Source organism: Oratosquilla oratoria, chromosome 44 (assembly GCF_046742065.1).
Source record: "Oratosquilla oratoria isolate Oo_2021 chromosome 44, ASM4674206v1, whole genome shotgun sequence".
NCBI lineage: Eukaryota > Metazoa > Arthropoda > Malacostraca > Stomatopoda > Squillidae > Oratosquilla > Oratosquilla oratoria.
The window spans coordinates 14,149,053-14,169,357 of record NC_134820.1 but is presented as its reverse complement, the minus strand read 5'-3'; the positions used below and the strand labels follow the sequence as shown (position 1 = coordinate 14,169,357).

The following is a 20,305-nucleotide window of genomic DNA, read 5'->3' as shown; positions in this document are numbered from 1 at the left end:
CTCCCTCGAAATTCGGTCGGAAGTGGTTAGACCTTATATTCTTAGATCTTGGGCTATTTGACGTGTATTCCTCACTTCTTTATAAGAGCATACCTCGAAAGATACTTAGCTGTAGCCAAACCATTACCTGTGTTCTGTGCGAGCAGCTAGTTTTTTTTTTTTTTTTTTAACCTTTGAGTAGCACACTTGTATTTTTCAATAATATAAAAAAAAACATTTCAGGTTGATATATTTAAAGAACTGTAAATATCAGGAATCAGTTGGCTTTCATGAGGCCCTTTGATTAAAAACCGTCTTGCCACGTCTACGAAGACAACAAAAAGGGAGACATCATTACGAAAACAATAACAATACATACATACATATATATATATATATATATATATATACATATATATATATATATATATATATATATATATATATATATATATATATATATATATATATATATATATCGATGTCCTCGACAACGATGCCACTCCGCCTCGAGCCGCAGTATATCTTCGGCATCCGGGGTGGCGTGAACGGCGGCGTAGCCCATGTCAGCCCGGACACAATCCTGTACCCTGCTGGCGCCTTCCTCGTCCTGCACAATACGGCCACCGGCAAACAAGAGTTCATCAGTGTGGCAGAGGAGGGAATGCTGACCGCTTTAGCTATGTCACCAACCAGGTTAGTAAAGAGATAGTCGCATAAGTGCGCTACCACACACACAATTCGATGGCGTGGTGGTAGAGTTTCTGGCTGGCACTACGGCGGTCCGGGTTCAAATCCCGCCCAGGGCTGAAATAATTTCAGTATCGCTGCGCTGCGAGTCGTTACTCCAACTCTCGTGGGCGGGGAGTTGGGTGTGTGTATGCATGTAAGGTCACAGCATTACCCATAGATCGGTCATATATGAGCTCTGAGGTCTATTCCGGGAGGGAAATAACTGTCGATCACGAGTCCAACACGTGATCCAAGACCATGGTGAATCACACACACACACACACACACACACACACACACACACACACACACAGTTATTACCCTCCCGGAAGAGAGCTCAGAGCTCATAATTACATGACCGATCTATGGCTAATGTTGTGACCTTACACTCACACACACATACAACTCCCCGCCCACGAGAGTTGGAGTAACGACTCACAGCGCAGCGACGCTGAAATTATTTCACCCCTGGATGGGATTCGAACTCGGACAGCACTGAGCTCTCTTCCGGGAGGGTAGTAGTATCGTATGGCTTTCTTACACCTCCAACTTTGTATTTGCTAGCCAGTCTATGAATGTTTGATTTGCTTCATAGATAGTCTGGTAACCCCCTGGCACTGCTGTGATTGGGCAGTGCAGTACGAGATGGTCTGTATCTTGGGGCGAATTATGACAAGATGGGCACATTGGGGAGTCTTTGTAGCCCCAGCGATGCAGGTTAACGGCTGTTTTGCCTTGTTGTGATATCAGCCTGTTGGCTTGTGTCCATTCTCTTCTGGTTAGGTTGGAAAATCCAGGTAGTATTTCGGTTGGGTCTGTTACTAAGTTTCCCCCAGTGGGTAGTTTCCTTGTCCATTCTTCTTGCCAGGCTTCTTTTAGGTTGAAATTTTCGTTTTTTTTTTTTTTGTTTTTTTTTTAAAGAAAGGTTTTCTTGATTTTAGCCTCGTTATTATTGGGGCCTCCTCCATTATTTGTTTGAGGGGTATATCTGCTGGAAGGTTGTCTATGCGTTGGTGTTGTTTTTGTATGGCATCCTCACGTCGTATATTTGGTGGTGCTATGCCACTCATCGTTGGCAGCCAAATGAGTGGTGTTGGTTTAATGGCCCCTGATATTATCCGCATGGTTGCGTGGAGTTTATTGTCAAATTTATTTGTGTGTGCACTCTGAGCCCACACTGGTCCCCATATTCAGGTTGATATATCTAAAGAACTGTAAATATCAGGAATCAGGGGAGGGTAATAGCTATTGATCACGAGTCCAACACGTGATCCAAAACCATGTTCAATCACACACATACACACACACACACACACACACACACACACACACACACACACACACAGGGCAGCAACCAAACTAGTCCCCAGCTTGGCAGATAAACCATATGAAGGACTAAAAGCACTGGTTCTGCCAACTCTGAAATATTGAAGAGAAAGAGATGATATGATTACAGCATTGAGGTCACCAAAGGGGATAGATACCACTGACAGTCTACATTCCAGCTGTGCTGTTGGAACTGTGATCAGTATGGCAGCAGTACGGACACTTGCCTACAACCCAAGACGGTGGAGAAGGCTGAAACCCTACTGAGCTGGGTACGGAACCCAAGATCTATCGTCCCCAGGGCCCCACGCGGAATAGGCTGCCGCAACACCACTACATTGATTGGTCAGGTGGATGGTACTATGGATGGGAAACCATGCAGCTGGTGGTGGATATGGGGGCAGAGAAGACCCTCATCAAGACGGACCATGTGACCACGAAGTTGCTTCCAGGTGACCAACAGGAACTCTGCGGTGTTACTGGGCACTGCATGCCGCTCAAAGGGCCAATGCAGGCTTGTATTGGCATAGTCTGCATAGAAGAACAGCTGCTGGTGTATGTAGCCAGTACAAGGAGGGGAATTGCCAGCTGGGCCTAGATTGCCTGATAGAGTATGAGGCGGTCGTCGACATCGGGAATAGGATGCTGAAGGTACAAGGAACAGAGGTGCCCTTCATCCTCCCGGATGCCACAGAGTAGGTAAATGAGCCACACCTGGCAGACCCCCCAGGACGGAGACAGAGTTCAGTGCATGCTCTTAGGACAGGGCATGGCAACGGGAGTCCACTGAAGCCGAGGAGAACAGCCACAGTCGATGGAAGGACAGTCGAGAGAGGCTGACGGAGTACCTGATGGATATGGTACAGAGGAACTCCCCACGCCTGACTGAGGGATAGACTGAGTCGTTGTGTCGTCTCCTGTCCCAGTGGATGTATTCAGCAGTGGAGGTATGAATGTCGGCCGTACTTCGTTGGTGCGTCAAATAATCAACACGAACTACAGCCCGCCGGTTAAACATCCACCGAGGAGAGTCCCAACAGCGAAACAAGTGGAGATGGAACGAGCTGTGCAAGGGATGGCAGATTTAGGTTTGTTAGAGAAGTCTGATAGCCCCTTGCCGTCGTCGGTGGCTCTACTTACGAAAAAGGATGGTTCCAAGTAGTTCTTTGTCGAGTGCTGTGCCCTCAATGCAGTGACTGAAGGACTCGTATCCCTTACCCAGAATCTACATGTTCAACGCGTTGACAGGAGTACAGTTGTTCTCCACGCTGGTTCTCAATGAAGCTATCACCAAGTAGAAATGGAGGAGGCAGGCAAGAAGAAAACCGCTTTCTCGTTCGGGTAGGGCTTGTAGCACTTCAACGTGATGCCCTTTGGCCTGAGTAATACTCCTGGGTGTTTCGAGAAGCGCCTCATGTAGGAGGGACTACGGTGAAGGACGGCCGTGGTGTACCTGGACGACGTACTGGTCTTCGGAGGAAGTTCTGAGGAGGAGCTAGATTGACTGGAGGAAGTTCTACGGCGCCTGAGTAAGGTGTACCTCAAGCTGACTAAGGTGAACCCTAAGTTGTGCACCCTCTTGCAACATGAAGTGTAATTTTTGGGTTACTTTATGGGTAGAAGGTTGTAGCCGTGAGAAATTGGCCGGTGGCCACCTGCATGTCAGAAGTAAGATTCTTCTTAGGTTTCTATAAGTACTACAGGAGATTCTTGGAGGGGTTTGCGACGATAGCTGCCCCGCTCCACCAGCTTACACGGGAGGGTACACGCTTTGACTGGAACAAGATGTACCAACGAGTCTTTGGCGACTTGAAACAGGCTTTGATGGACGCTCCGGTACCCCCGTATCTGGACCCGAGTCTCCCGTATCTGCTTGACATCGACACCAGTGCAAAGGGTGTCAGGGCAGTACTGTTTCAGGTCCGGGAGGGGCAAGAGCGAGAGGTGGTGTACTATAGCACCAAGTTCAGCCAACGGGAGTGGAACTACTGCACAACGAAGAGAGAGTTTCTGGCGGTGGTGAAGAGTGTGACCCATTTCCAGGGCGGAGTTCATCTTCAGGGCAGTCCATGCAGCTTTCCGTTGGCTGAAGACACTGAAGGAACCGGAGACGCGTTGGTTGGGTCGGCTCGAACAGTATAACTACCGCGTTGAATATCGGCCCGGACGATAGCACAACAACGCGGACAGCTTAAGCCACCACCCCTATGAGCTGGAATGCGCCCACTTTATTCGGCTGACATGGCATGCCGGCGTCTACGGGTGGTGAACAATGACGAGAATCATGAAAGATGGAGGAAGCAGCAACGAGAGGAACCTTGACCTTGCTCCTATCGTTCACTGGTTGGAAGCGGACCACAAGAGGCCCAGTTGGGAAGAAGTGGCGCTTAAGTGTCCCGCCACTAAGTTCCTCGTGCACTAGTGGACCGCATTACGGCTGGAGGAAGGCGTGTTACAAAAGCGACAAGTGGAGGCAATCACCGGGGAGTACAGGTGGTAGATAGTGGTGCCGCGTGTCTTCAGAGGAGAACTGGTCCAGGAAATGCACACAGGAGCCACAAGTGGTCACCTGGGCATCAAGAAAACCTATTCCCGCCTCCGTCAAAGGTTCTATTGGATCGGCATGCAGCAAGACGTCTCAGAGTGGAGTCGTACTTGCCAGGTCTGTGACACCAGAAAGGGATCTACTCGCAGGACGCGTGCCAGCTGTACCAGGTTGGGTCACCAATGAAAATAGTGGTAGTGGATATCTCTGGACCGTTGCTTTGCAACCCACCCAGACAACCATTTGATCTGCATCGCGATGGACTACTTCACAAAGTGGCTAGAGGCGTATGTTCTGCCTGATTACAAAGCGGAGACGATAGCGGTGCCATTCAGTCATTTCTACAACCGTATCGTATCAGTGTACCGGGTGAATTACACTCTGACCAGGAGAGAGAAAGAGAGTTCGAATGAAGGGTCTTTTGGGAGAGCTGCAGACTCCTGGGCGTCCATAATACCCACACCACGCCACTGAGACCTCAGAGTGATGACGAGGTGGAGCGATTCAACCGCACCCTGGCGTCCACTTCTCCTTTGAAGGCCAGCGACTCCAAAAATTAAATATTTCCACTTCCTTCAACCTCTTAACCCTCAAATTTACATCCAATTTGGCACCTTCATCACTGCTTGTACATTTTATTACATTAATTTTGCCCACATTTACTCTAAAAAATTTCCTCTGATACACCACTCCAAGGTCAGTCACCAACTGCTTCAGTCTCTCCTCAAATTCAACCAGAAGTGTAGTTTCATTCGCAAAGAACAATTGTAGAAAGGAGTGTGCTCGAGCACACTATGATCACACCACAGTTGAATGCCCGGTAAGGTATGTACATGTGTGTTTGAGTACATGCGAACGCTGAACATCTATTAGCCACTACGTCTATTTCTTAGGCCACGTCAAAATATGATTATGCCAATGATCACAACCAAATATGCTCATCATCTGCCTCCTCCACTAACATCAGGCAACTATGTGGAGTATGCCGCGCTGGGGACATCGCCGCCGTGAGTGTATGGGACCTGCGGCAGCGGAAACGAGCTCGATTCTTAACATGCGCCGAGATGGTGAGCGATCGTTACGTGGCGGCCGCCTTCAGCCCTGACGAGAAGTTGGTGGCGGCCCAGGGCGGCGCCCCAGACTGGACATTGGTGCTCTTCGTGCTGGAGAAAGGAAAGGTCAGCTAAATTAAGGTTTGGACATTTTTCTCTAGCATTACCCTTTTCAATTGTGGGGCCATTTCTCAGTACACACACACACACACACACACACATATATATATATATATATATATATATATATATATATATATATATATATATATATATATATTTGGATGATGGAGAACATAAACACAGGGAAAGGCTCGTTAGAGTGTTTAGGGTTCCGAGCCTTCCCCTGTGTTTATGTTCTCCGTCATCCAAATCATTTGTCTAAAACACTTAATAATAATAATATATATATATATATATATATATATGTATATATATATATATATATATATATATATATATATATATATATATATGGTGGAAACGTAGAAAACACCAGACTCAGAAGTAGGTAATTTATTCCCGCCAATGTTCGTGATCTTTTTCTAACTCTCCCTCGCACCCACATAGATGGGATTGAGTGTTATAGACCTATTTTTTCTGTCTTCATTATTTACCCACGCCTCCAAGAACAGTCTGCCTCCTTTCCTATTGTTATTGTATAGTACCTTTGCACTTTGCTAGTCGAACTCGTGATGGTGTTGTTCAGTATGTTTGTACACCGCCGAACTCTGTTTTTTTCTGTTTACTGCCCTTTGGTGTCCTTGTATTATTGTGCTAGCCTGTTTGCCAGTTTCACTCACATAGCGTGCTGTGCAATCGGAGCAACTGATGTTGTACACCGCCCCGGGGTGGTTCACTTTGAACACCTTACCCTTGACCCGGGTGAAAGCTCAGTTCAGCGTGTTGATGCGTTTGTGAACAACGCTTACCCCGTTCTTATTCAGTATCCTCGCTCCGACCTCAGAAACATCCTTCACATAAGGGACCTTTATCCTGGTTGTGGCTGCTCGTGTCTTTTCCCGGTCTGTTTTTCTTCTCTGCGGCGCCGTCCACCTCTTCATTACTTGATTGGTAGCAAATTTAACCAGCCCGGGGCGGTGTACAACATCAGTTGCTCTGATTGCGCAGCACGCTATGTGGGTGAAACAGGCAAACAGGCCAGCACAAGACTACAAGAACACCCAAGGGTAGTAAACAGAAAAGACCAGAGTTCGGCGGTGTACAAACATACTGGACAGCACCAACATGAGTTCGACTGGCAAAGTGCAAAGTTATTCTACAATAACAACAAGAAAGGAGCCAGACTGTTCTTGGAGGCGTGGATCACTAACGAAGATAGCATAAATAGGTCTATAACACTCAATCCCATCTATGTGGGTGCGAGAGAGAGGTGGAAATGATCACGAACAACGGTGGGGTGTAAATGTCCTCCCCCTCCCCTCTTCCCCCTTCCCCCCCCCTCACCACCACACACACTCACCCAGCACGGGTTACCACGTCCCTCTCCTATGGACGTAGTCTCTCGTATATTTATACCATGTGATTTCTGTATCCCATTGTAACCCCGAAACGTCGGGAATAAATTACCTACTTCGGAGTCTGGTGCTTTCTACGTTTCCATCATTATGGTTCCCGGACTCCACCTTTTTTCCTACACACACACACACACACACACACACACACACACACACACACACACACACACACACACACACACACACACACACATATACATATATTATACATATACATATACATATACATATACATATACATATACATATACATATACATATACATATACATATACATGGTTGGTTAGTTACTACGGCGCTTGTCATGTGATTACTAAGTTCGCGTCCTCGCCAGTACCGCATTTCAATTTCTGCATGTGGCCACCATTGGGTCTCCCGATGTTGATAGCTTAGAATGAAAGTGTATTGTGGTTGTTAACATACATACATACATACATATATATATATATATATATATATATATATATATATACACATATATATATATATATGTATATATATGTATATATATACATATATATATATATATATATATATATATAATATACAATACCGGTATATGTATATACACAGTACTCGTGAAAAGCATGCGGGGCCCCCTTGCAACTGATGGTGAGGTCAAGTCCGGCTGCTTTTGAGGTGGATTTCTTTGCAGCAGGTTTTGAAGAAAAATTATTGAATCCATCCTGAATAAACATATTCCTAATTATAATACCTACAAAGGTCAGTGGTCCCCAGACTGAATAACTTGGATGGCTGCAAAGAAATCCATCTCAAAAGCAGCCGGACTTGACTTCATCATCAGTCTACCTTCGCCCCGACCTCATCAAGGACATAAAACCTGAGCCCCACCCTTTTCCCTGTCCCCAAATGTACCCCTCTTAGATATGTATATTCTTACTTTCCATATTATGTATCATTCTGCTGAAGAGGACCACAAATAGTGGTCGAAATATGCAGATTTTCTGTCCATCTTATCTCATTCTCTGACATTGTGTCAATAAGTCTCATATTACAAATGTGCTAACACACACACAAACACACACACACAAACACACACACACACACACACACACACAGACACAAACATATGTATATATATACATATATATATATATACATACATATATATATATATATATATACATATATATATATATATATATATATATATCTATATATATATATATATATATATATATATATACATATATATAGTATATACTTTTTTCTGAGAAGAGGGTCCTCTGGATTGAAGGAGCCAAATCATCTTGATTAACCCTTTCAACCAGGTGGTATACCAACGGCCATTATTCTTGCTATAGTGACAGACAACTTCAGTCAGTTGATATTTGGCCCAAGAATATGACTTTATCCTCTTTGTCGTTGGGAAATGTTTTTTTGAGGCAGTCAGGGTACTTCAAGGTTTTATAATTGTCATTCCTTTCTCTATTGCTATAATTTTTTTTTTATTATTATTGTATTATTATGCATGAAAATTAGGCCATTGTTCACTGTCCAGTTGCTTCGTAATTTTGTGACAAATAAACTAAAACATCATTAGATTCATGATTTGTCAACCTGTCTTTGCATTATTATATGTCTGTCTAGTTAGCTAGATACCTCTACACCAGCCTATCTTTGTACAGGTGTTCTCCGTATTGCGCTTGAGCGACACCCCAGGGTTGGGTCCCGTTTCCTCTGTGGCCTTCCACCCGGAGGACCCCGGAGTCCTATCCGTGGTGGGCGAGCGCGTCCTGAAGCTCCTGCGTCTCAACGCCAAACTCCTCAAGTCCTGGGGGTATCAGGGTGGGAACAACCACAACTGTGTATGTCAGGTGAGTCGGATTCATTTGCCATGGTCACGCTACTAATGGATATATATAGGCCGCAATTAAGTTGTGATTTATTCCTTAGGGTGCCTGCACAGAGAAAGCGGGTTTCTCTGCGCGAAAAATAAATACTTGTAAACAAATATAGGTGTTCACAGAGAAAGCAGGCTTGAGCATGTTGAAGCGGGCAACATGCTTCAACCCGCTTTCCGGTTTGCTGTGTTCCCCGCTCAACCCGCGCGGGCGGACGCCCCTGTTTGGAAAGCAAGATGGATGTTAAGATCCTCATTACCAAAGCATTTGAAAGATTACCATTGTGGAATAAATGGAATAAGCACCACACTAACAGGGATGTTGTGGATAAGCTGTGGGCTGAAATCAACAAGAAACTGAACATGCTATTTAGTTTATTCGAATTGTTTCTTGAAGTCACTACATAGACAAAGTCGTGAAATGTTCTAAAGATGATTATATTCTCATAGTTACCTTCAAGAGGTTTCTCTGTATCTCGTTCTCTCTTTTTTAGGCATGGGCAGATCAACACACTCTTCTCGTTGGCACAGATACGGGAACTCTGCTTATTCTCGAGGAAGGAGAATTCCGGATTGAACTGACTGTTACACACCCAGACTTGCCAATAAGGTCAGTGTCTCCAAAAACAGTGGCGCACCCTGTCGGTCGTTGAAGATACTCCTTTCTCGTAAGAATACCCCTTTCCTTTCTTTCGATTTTTCTGCATTTTTCTCTTTTTTTTCTAAAATAATCATAATCGGTAATTAAAATGATATTTTTGTTGTCGCTTGAACATATCACTTCTAAATTTAAACCGTGAATACAGTACTATTTATCGAATAAAATGACTAGAATCAAGATTCGATCAAGACGTTCACCTAGTAATAAAACAGGCAAACTAGCAAACTCAGTGACCCCTTCGTCGTTCCTGCAGCAGTAGCGATAAGGAGAGTGGGGCATCTAAAGCTGAGGAGTGCGGGACGGCTGCGCCCTTGGGACCAAAGCATCGCCGCATCACCGTGTTATCTTGCTTTTCTGGGGGTTTCGTATGTGCCTGTGGACCTGATCAGGTATTCATCTTCCAGAGGAGTGACAACATCAACGATTACTATGTGCAGGTAGGGTGTTGCCCAATTGATTATATGGAGAGCTTCATGATTAAAGTGCAGGAATGAGTAAAGAAATGTAATGATTAACAATTTGCTGGAAAGGATGGATTTACAAATCAAGCTATTTCATTCTTCATCACCTTATCCGGGGCCAGCCTCTTATCCCAAAGTGAGGGTTGAACCTGGATGGTTTTTCTTTTTACTAAATCAAATCATGTCATCGGGCGTTACCCAGAACAAAATGTATCAAAATCGTCACAATCGTCCGTATAAGGTTAATAGACAGGTTAATGTCAGTGGTAGTTAACTTCTAAAGAAAAATGTATCTCCATATGGGGTACTGACTGCGTTAGTTTTAAACAACCAGTATTTTAGGAACTTAGTGACACTCATACGTACCAGATTCACACAGCATTCTTCATGCTACCTTCCTTCAGTCTCTCCTTTGCTACAATATTCATCTTCCTTTAACACCATAAGTAGGCCGGGTGTCAGGATCAGTGAGAACACCATTCACGCATTTCCTGTATTAAAAAGAGTCCTATCAGAAGGGATAGGGGTTGTCGGATGCTAGCAACCTCACCTCCCGAGAGGTTGATTGTTAAAAGGAAGAAAGATTGTGGGAGTCACACTCTGGCGGCGTGGCAGTCAACTAGCGGATTATCTCCTTTTTTACCATGCCAATTCACCTTGCTTCCCGGCTGAATAGATAATTATTGTCACGAGTTTCACTGACTGGAAACTCTCAATCCTAATAACAGCTGAACGTCCTTAGGGCCTCCCATGGATTTCTTTAGGAAGAAAGTTTGGATTGATGTCTAAATTGTATTTGTGTGGTACTGTTTTTATGTCACCGACTTGTAGTAGGAGAGCAATCGTTGGTTGTTAGCTCTTCTCGTGTCTTGGGTTTAAAGGTGGAGGAAATACAGCCAAAGCTGGTATAGCGAGAACTTTGGTCCAGTCCAAGTGTTAGCCCCTCGGTGCTGTACCTTGTGATGGAGGTGAAGGGGTTGACGGGGAATGAAGGTGGACGGCAGGGAGACTCTCCGATGTCCATCTTTCAGGACCACTCGGCGTTGGTCCAATTCTCTCCGGGTAATGGCGTCTGAGTTCAAACAAATAAAGGGATCTTCTCAACGAAACGAAATCGCCAGGTGGCAGCCAGAACAAAATATTGCACCTAAATGTACCAAAGTCGTCTGGCAGTGCAGCTTTATTTCTTTATCTTTATATCATTATCATCAACAATGTTTTTATGTCCAGGAAAAGTTTGATGACCTCTATTTTGAGCAGTCTGCTCGTGTCAGGATGTATTATTATTCATTCATATATTATGTATATATATATATATGTATATATATATATATATATATATACATATATATATATATATATATATATATATATATATATACATATATTTATATATATATATATATATATATATTTTTTTTTTATTTTTTTTTTTTTTTTTTTTTTTTTTCAGCGTTACACGATGCGCGTTTGTGAACCGAGCGCGGCGGCAGTAGTGAGCGGGCGGGGCGAGCACACTGTGGAGGCCCTGTCCGTCAGCCCGGACGAGCGTCATATCGTCCTGGCCACGCACACACTCCAGCTCTTCACCAACATCCTCCCCAACCTCGAATCGACGAAGGTGAGTCCGAAATCATTCACGGAGGACGATAGTGTGAAGAACGCACGCTAGGAGACGCCCAGCTGTGGCCGAAGCCATCACCTGTGACCCGTGTCGGGGTAGCCACGGGGAGTAGTGGTAGGTGCCGGGGAATCCAACCCAGACTTTTGGGGTGACGAGATGAGGTTGAAGTGTAGCGCGCCACAACAGTGCACGAATGAAATTGTAACCTCATAGTGTCCGTTGTGGTGCGGTCGCCATCAATCCGCTCTCATGAGTGTGAAGGCCTTAGTTCCATTGCCAACAGCCACTGATGACTACTACTTGCCCTGGCTGTCCGATAACGTAGGCAAAAGTGAAGGTTTCGGCTGTAGATACAGCTAACGGCCTCCTGGCGGATATGTTTTTTTATCTTTATATTAACTTTTGTGGCTGTGAACAGTAATACTCATGAAGTTCAACATAACCACCTGCATATCAAGTATGATGGAGAACCAGTGTGTTTATGTACAAGATCATTTTAAGCTCCAACACTTGTTATACGCCTTGGAATTTAAATACTTCAAGAAAAATCTGAAAAATCTTCTGTAGAGGCACTATTCCCATCAAAGTTAAAGTTGTTAATAACGCATAGAAACTGTAAAACTAAGGCAGTGAAAATATATACAAGGCCCTACAGAGGTTACTTAGATCCTTTTGGGAGGGCAGGAAAATAAACACCAAGGCTAAAGATTGATGTTCACAGCTTCCCAACCTCCTCTTCCGCGTCCTGCACGCTCTCCACCACGAGCGGGGGATCCTGGGCGCTGCCACGTGCCTCTGGAAGCCCGTGGTCCTGACAACCGGAGGCGACAGGACTCTGCGAGTCTGGGACTATGAGAAGAACCTGCTCCTCATGAACCAGCCCTTCAGAGAAGACATCTTCTCCATCGCCCTTCACCCCTCAGGTGGGTGTGGTGTCGCATTACGGACTTGAATGATTGCTTAAAAGATTACTTGGTTGATTGATGACTAACTTATTGGCGTAGAACCCAGATACTGCAGCTACTTAGCCATCTGGTGTTATACCTACCACCGCAAGCCGATGGCATGGAAACAATTCCACACTGATACATTAGTACAACATTTCTTCCAGAGAAATTTGTAGGAGTGCCCGAGGACCACGGCTATACTATTTCCATTATCTCGTGACCCACAAGGTGTTGTCTGCCGTGTTGTCACGTACTGAATCAAAACATTCAGTACACCGGAAGCTGTCCACTACCCCGATCATGTTAACATGGAATATTCTAAATGCATATTGATATTTTCATTAAATAGTAGGTGATATGAATAATTGTTATACATGTAAAGAAAATAAGATACTTGTTAAACGATGTGGCATCTCAGGTCAGGCGACATTGCCCCGGCTCCCGACCTAGGAATTTCCGTGGGGTTGGGGGGGGGGATGTAGTAATTACATAGAGAAGCTGAGTGCGGGTCTTCGGGCCGCTTGCAGTCTCTTTAATTATATCGGTCATACATGCAAATGTAAAGAAAACGATGTCTCCCCCGTTTTCTTTAGAGATGGTTTAGACGTGGCAATGCTGCTGGTTTTGCCAGCCACATCCTATGAGTCACCAGATAATGGAAGAAGTATAGTCGCTGTGGGGTGGCCGGCTTCTAATCTGTGAAACTTGAGGAAACGGTTATGATTGATCAATTAATCATTTATTAATTCATTCATCCATTTATTCACCCATCCATTTATTCATTCATTCATCCAATCATTTCTATATCCCTAGGTCTGAATGCTGCTCTGGGGCTAACAGATGCCCTACGGTTGGTGCATCTCCTGTTCGACTGTGTACGGCCTTATCATCAGCTGAAGATCCGCCGGTGTGACGTATGCAGCTTTTCCCCCGGTGGACAATTGCTTGCCGCCGCAGATGGTGCCCTCGTCACAGTCATCTCCAGTGTCACTCTCAGAATGGTCCATATCCTAAAAGGGCACAGCTCAAAGGTTAGGGTCCCTTTTGATAAGTAATAATGATTATCAAGGGTGATAATACTATTATAGATATGTATGTATGTATATATATATATATATATATATATATATATATATATATATATATATATATATATATATATATATATACACACATACTGTACCAATGAATTTTCCCCCCTTGCAAGGGAGGTAGCCAAAGTGAAAGGCATAAATTTTCTACCACCAATTTCAGTCCCGCATACTCCACTCCCGTTAACTACCGTTCCCTCCCTCTTTTCTTGGCTCCTCCTGAAAGACGGGTCATCCCTGCATATATATATATATATATATATATATATATATATATATATATATATATATATATATATATATGTATATACACATCAACTTAGTAACCATGTAGTAAGCGCTGAAACTATCAGTTGTTTTAAAAAACGATTAGACATCTTTATGGATGGGGATGACAGGTGGTGATGGATATGGAGCTGCCTAGTGTAGGCCTTATGGTCTCTTGCAGTCTCCTTTATTCTTACGTTATGTTCAATTCGGTAAAGTTGTTGTTGTGGCTGTCTCCCTCCACTTTTCCCCGTCTTTAATGGATGCTTCACTCCCACCTTTCAACGAACATCCCTGCAGGTGGTAGGCCTGGGCTGGTATCCTGACGACGCCGTCGTGGTGGCAGCCAGGCAGGACGGCAGCGTGGTTGGCTGGGACGTCCGCACTGGATCGCAGATCTGGCAGGTAGTACTTGACCTCACCTCACGTGCTATTGCCTTGATTTACTCATGAAACCCGCGTCCCTGTGATAGCAGGCAACGGTCTATAGGTTCCCTCAGATGCCTCACTTTAGCTGCTGCCTGGGTTACTTCTACTAAAAGGAACAACGACGAAAGATTGCACGTAGTAGTCCTGTGAGGCAGACGTTGGAGAGAATCTTACCAATCACCTTACAATTATCTTTGATCCCATCAACACCCTTATCTCCTTCTGGAGGTGTAGCAACGAAGAGATGGCACTCTTTCTCTGGATCGGACTCAAGATCTCTCTCAACTGCGACTATTTTCATTTACTTTTTCATATTTGGAGCTCTAGTAACCGGTTACTGTTACTCTCCTCCTTATCCTAACAGACGGTGATGTAGAAACAAACTCGTATTAATTTGACACAGATAAAAATTCTATATCTCTTTCCGAAGAAATCTATAGAAAGGCATGAGGATCATTGTTGGTTATTGTAGTTTCATATAAGCTGGAAACGGCCTTCGGGTAGATTCAGAGATCTTTCAGAGAACAGAATTAATTATTGTATATGTCAATACCCGTTTACATTAATTTATCTTTCCGAAAACTCGCGACCTCAAAGTAGCCAACAAGACTCCCTTGGTCCCCAAGAAATCTTTCTTAAGATAAATGTCTCTCAACGAAAAGCCACGGCCTTGATATTGCTAATGACTGTTCTCAGGTTCTCCCAGAGATCTCTGATAGAAAAGATGATATATTGTTGTCTGTACTCTGTATATGAATTTAATATCAATAGTTAGTTGGAGGAGGAGAGCAGGTGCCTTTGATCTAATTCCTTATGTGAAAATAGTAATAAAAAATAAACGAAGCTATGTGGGAGAGATATTAAGCCTAGTCCGGGGCAGCACCTTTGGGTGAAAATGAGCATATAAGTAGACTTTTCTCGATGGAATACACATTTAGAACAATTGAAAAAAAGATTGACCTAGGTGCAAGAAATACATTAAATTAAGGTGTTAATAATTACCGTTTCCTTGGCTTTTATTGACTGGAAACCCCCAATAACCAGAAATGACTCTCGGGCCCTTCCATACATAAAGATATACAAGGAGAGTCGTTGGCGGAAACCTGAACAGGTTCTCCCTCGGTCGAGTACTGTAAGGTCGTATATGATTGGTTAAAACATTCCATGAATGTCTGTGTTCGGAGGAGTTGATGATTAGTCAGTTGACACCCAATTTTTACATTAATTCTTCAGTTTCAGCTAAAGACAGTAAATCCGGATAAGATCTTTTGTTGAATTTCATTTCCAAGAAACCTTTTAAAGTAACATTGTACATTGCTGAGAGATGCAGAGGATAAGAATATAATTCGTAGTAACAATAATTTGTTTAGTTTATTTAGGTATTTCTTACTATTAGATAGTTATTTCAATGAACATATTATGATAATTAAATCGAGATTTTTTTCTCATTAAATTAATTCTTATCAATTTTTTTCATATTTGAATTATCTGTCAATTACTCGCCTCCTGGTAGTACCTCATCTGGAACTTTATTAGATAACACCTCAGTTGAAATCCAGAAGCAGTAGTAAAAGAAACTTTTTGATGTTTTATGATAAAGATATTACGGCATTATAGTAAATAGAAAAATAAATAATCTTATTTTGTTCAGTACATTCTAGATGTAAAGATATGTTAGAATAATAACGTGTTCTCTTAAAACCCAGTGTAGTGCTATGCCTAAACCTACCAACAAAAAAGCAATAGAGTTCACATTAAAAATTGATAACATATAGATATATAAAATCCAGGTTAGTTTAGAGGTGGGTGTGTTTCATTACAAGGGGAGGTTGTTTTCCCTGGCAAATTGCTGGGTTGACCCCGGGCTCATCTTTCTTGTTTCTCTTTCGCTCAGGTTCGTTCGGGATCCAGTTGTGTCTTCCTGTACGCCACTCTCTCCCTGGATAACCAGTCGACGCTGGTTGCGGGCCACACTAGAGGACTGGCCGAAGTCACCGCTGGCCAGGTAGGTCCTTATCATCCGTTAACTTCGAGGGTTATGTCATAAATTCTGCAAGTGAAAAGAGTCATCGCTCTCAAATGAAATCAACACCTGGTAGCAGCTAGAATGAAACATGTCACACTGAACATATTAGTCACGTACGGGGCAGTCCCACCCCCAAAGATGAAGGGTTATTTGTTAACTACTAGAAAGTATAGCTAAAACCTGCCTGTTTGAAATGGTCGGGATATATATTAGTTAGCACCTTCAGCCGTTTAAAGGCGTGTATAGGTTTTGTCAATATAAGAACATAAGAATGAAGGAGACTGCAAGAGACCATAAGGCCTACACTACGCGGTTCCATATCCATTACCACCTACCATCCCCATACATAAAGATACCTAACTTTCTCTTAAAACAACTAAGTCTATTCCATTCGTTAGCCACTCTATTGGTAAACCAGTTCTTGCCCATTTCCTTCTTAAATATAAATTTGTCCTATTTAAATCCATTACTACGAGTCCTGCCCTGCTGTCTTAACATTATGACCTTGTCTGCATCCCCCTTGTGAAAAACCGTGCCACATTTATATACCTCTATTAGATCACCCTGCACTATACGTCTTTTCAGAGAGTGCAAGGTTAAATGCCTCAGCCTGTCTTCGTAAAGTAAATTTTTGAGCCCATGTATCATTTTGGTCATTCTCTTCTGTACTGATTCTAGTGAATTAATATCTATTCTATAGGACGGAGACCAAAACTGTACTGCATAGTTAAGGATGATTTTAACTATCGTCAGATAAAGTTTAGTAACTACATCTGCACTTTTGCTCGCAACCGTCCTAGCAATAAATCCTAATACTCTGTTAGCTCTGTCCCTGGAACTAATACACTGTTTCCTGGATTTAAGGTCAGGACTCACTAACACTCCCAAGTCTTTTTCACATTCTGTTTTCTCTAATATGGTGTTAGTTAAGCTATGCCTCTTTTCTGGGTTGTGTAAACCTACGTTTAACACACTATACTTTGAGGTACTGAAGTTCATTTGACATTTCTCCGACCATGCAAACAGTTTGTTAAGATCTTTCTGCAGTATCCTGGAGTCTTCTCCGGATCTGATACGGCGTCCTATTGTAGTGTCATCTACAAACTTACTACCATCACTATTAATCCTATTGTCCTAGTCCTTTATATATATATATATATATATATATATATACATACATATATATATATATATATATATATATATATATATTGAACAAAAAGGAAACCAAAAACAAGCCGTGGGAACTCTACTGGTAACACTATCCCATTTGGATTTTGCACCGTTAATGGTGAACCAATGTTTTCTATCACTAATCCATGCTTTGAACCATTCAAACAATTTTCGTCCTATACCACGGGCTTTGACTTTATTTTGTAGTCTCTGGATGGGGCACCCTGTCGAATGCTTTGCTAAAATCAAGGTAACATCGTAACTATCATTGTTATCTGTTCCCTTGTAGACATTAGTGTAAAAGAAAAAAAAATATTTACACATGACTTACCCTTGATGAACCCATGCTGTAAATCACGAATCAAATTATGCCTCAAGATATGAGTTCTAATTCCCTTAGTATTTTACCTATAACTAACGTCAAATTGACAGGCCTGTAGTTGTTTCACTGCCCCAAGAAATAGGCACGAATCCAATGTCTAACAACTTGTGAGAATAAACACCGTGTGAGATCGAAACCTTTATTGGTACGACGTTTCGCTTGTTACAGCTTTTTCAAGTACAGACATGGCAAACACTCTGAGTATATATAGGCCAACGGGGAACTAACAACTTACTTGATACTATTGTCAACTGGTCACAGATTTCTAAATTACACTCCTTTAGCACACCCGAAAATTTGAAAAATTTCGCCTGGATCCGAGAATGTTGTAGTTTTAATTCTCTCAGACTGCTTGACTACTTATAGCTATCGCGAGACAATTTTCTTCAGCTGCGAGATGGCCCTTGTGTGCGTGCGTGTGTGTGTGTGTGTGTGTGTGTGTGTGTGTGTGTGTGTGTGTGTGTGTGTGTGTGTGTGTGTGTGTGTGTGTGTGTGTGTGTGTGTGTGTGTGTGTGTGTGTGTGTGTGTGTGTGTGTGTGTGTGTGTGTGTGTGTGTGTGTGTGTGTGTGTGTGTGTGTGTGCGTGTGTGTGTGTGTGTGTGTGTGTGTGTGTGTTCGCGTTCGTGTGCCCCACCCACGAGCCGAAAGTTATCAACTGCCATACCATAGCCTAGTGATTATATATAGATATTCTTATTAAGTATCTGTCAGTTTAGAATAAACGAACCATATTAACCAACAAAAAATTTGTTTCAGATGGTTCAGGACATCAGGTACGACAAAGGAGAACTGACGTGTGCAACCCTGGCACCTGTCAAGACCCTGATGGCCCTGGGCACCAGTCAGGGCCAAGTGGCACTCAACAGGTACCCCCTTCACATGGCACAGGACTTCGTCGTCACCCAAGGTCATCACGGGAAAATCACAAAGGTCAGGTTTCGTTTCAGTTTTTCATCATACATTATACATATAAATGTAACTTATGTGACAAAAAATAATGATTCATCTACCCATTTTATATTATTTGTTTTTGTTTTGTTATCATTTGTCTGTCTGATTTTCATTTATTATTAGTTATATGCCAATTTATTATTATTTACTATTTACCTGTTTGTTTATTATCTAACTATACCTATGCATTTATTTATGTATTTTATTTGTTATTTACATTACTATAGTTTTTATTTATTATTTTATTATTATTATGATTTTTTTTTTTGCATCCGACCTAGATATGGACCAAAAGGTCTCCTGTCGGCATGCTCCGCCTTTGTAATCCTTTGTACCCGTCGCCCGTAATGTGAGAGAACAAAGATATAATATAAGTAAATAGGCGTAAAAAGAACACATATAGAATAAATAGATGAGGGACCTACCAAAGATGGACCAAAAGTCCACATGACAGGATGTCTCGTTATACATTCAATAATGTAAAGCTGGTAGGTACAACATGAATGACATAAACACACATTTAAAGACCGGATCCCACATAATAAAATCTAATGCACCACTAACATCACTGTACAATAATTAAAATAAAGCTGGTAAATGCAACGTAGACGGAAATAAATACCTGTCTGAAGCCAGAATTCTACATAATAAAATAATGACATGATTGCAAAAGTAAAAACAGTTACTCTCCATCAAATACATAAAGTAGGAACATAAAGCATTGGCCGCAGAATAGAACACACAAAGAATGAATAAACATAGGAGTGATATACCACGGATGGATCAAGCGTCCACATGACAGAATATCCAGCGAAACAATCATCAATTTAAAACTGGTAATTACAACGTAGTAATGAAATCAACACAAGTAAAATAACACCATTCCACCCACCACCAAAACAGAACGACTGCTCCGTTAACAAATTCAAACAAACTACGGACACAAATGCACATTACTGTCGGGGTAAGTGAAGCCTCTCCAGCCTGTCCTTGGCTCCCTTGTAAATCGGGTTCAAAGTGACGCACCTGTTGACGCTGTTCTCGTCACTAGCCCATGCTTCTAGGAACAACCTAACACCTTTTCCATTTCCTTTGTACTTAACCTCTGCGTTCTGCCAATCCATCTCATGTTGTCTATCTAAGCCTTGCGAAGGTTAAGGATAACAAGAAGGAATTCCAGTTAGAAATTAGATCGTAACGGTTCTAGAAAATATTTATGCGAAAGGTATCGCTGTAATTTGATTACATAAAGATACAG

General features: G+C 42.6%; 1 protein-coding gene across 1 annotated transcript; it reads left to right on the top strand.

The window, feature by feature from the left end:
* Positions 1-475: 475 nt before the first annotated feature.
* Positions 476-10,191, top strand: LOC143022283 (cilia- and flagella-associated protein 57-like). The gene is made up of 5 exons (XM_076180427.1): positions 476-675; positions 5,550-5,760; positions 8,822-9,010; positions 9,531-9,646; positions 9,951-10,191. Exons 1-5 carry the CDS (start codon positions 476-478, stop codon positions 10,189-10,191), a joined length of 957 nt encoding a protein of 318 aa, XP_076036542.1.
* The last annotated feature ends 10,114 nt before the right edge of the window (positions 10,192-20,305 follow it).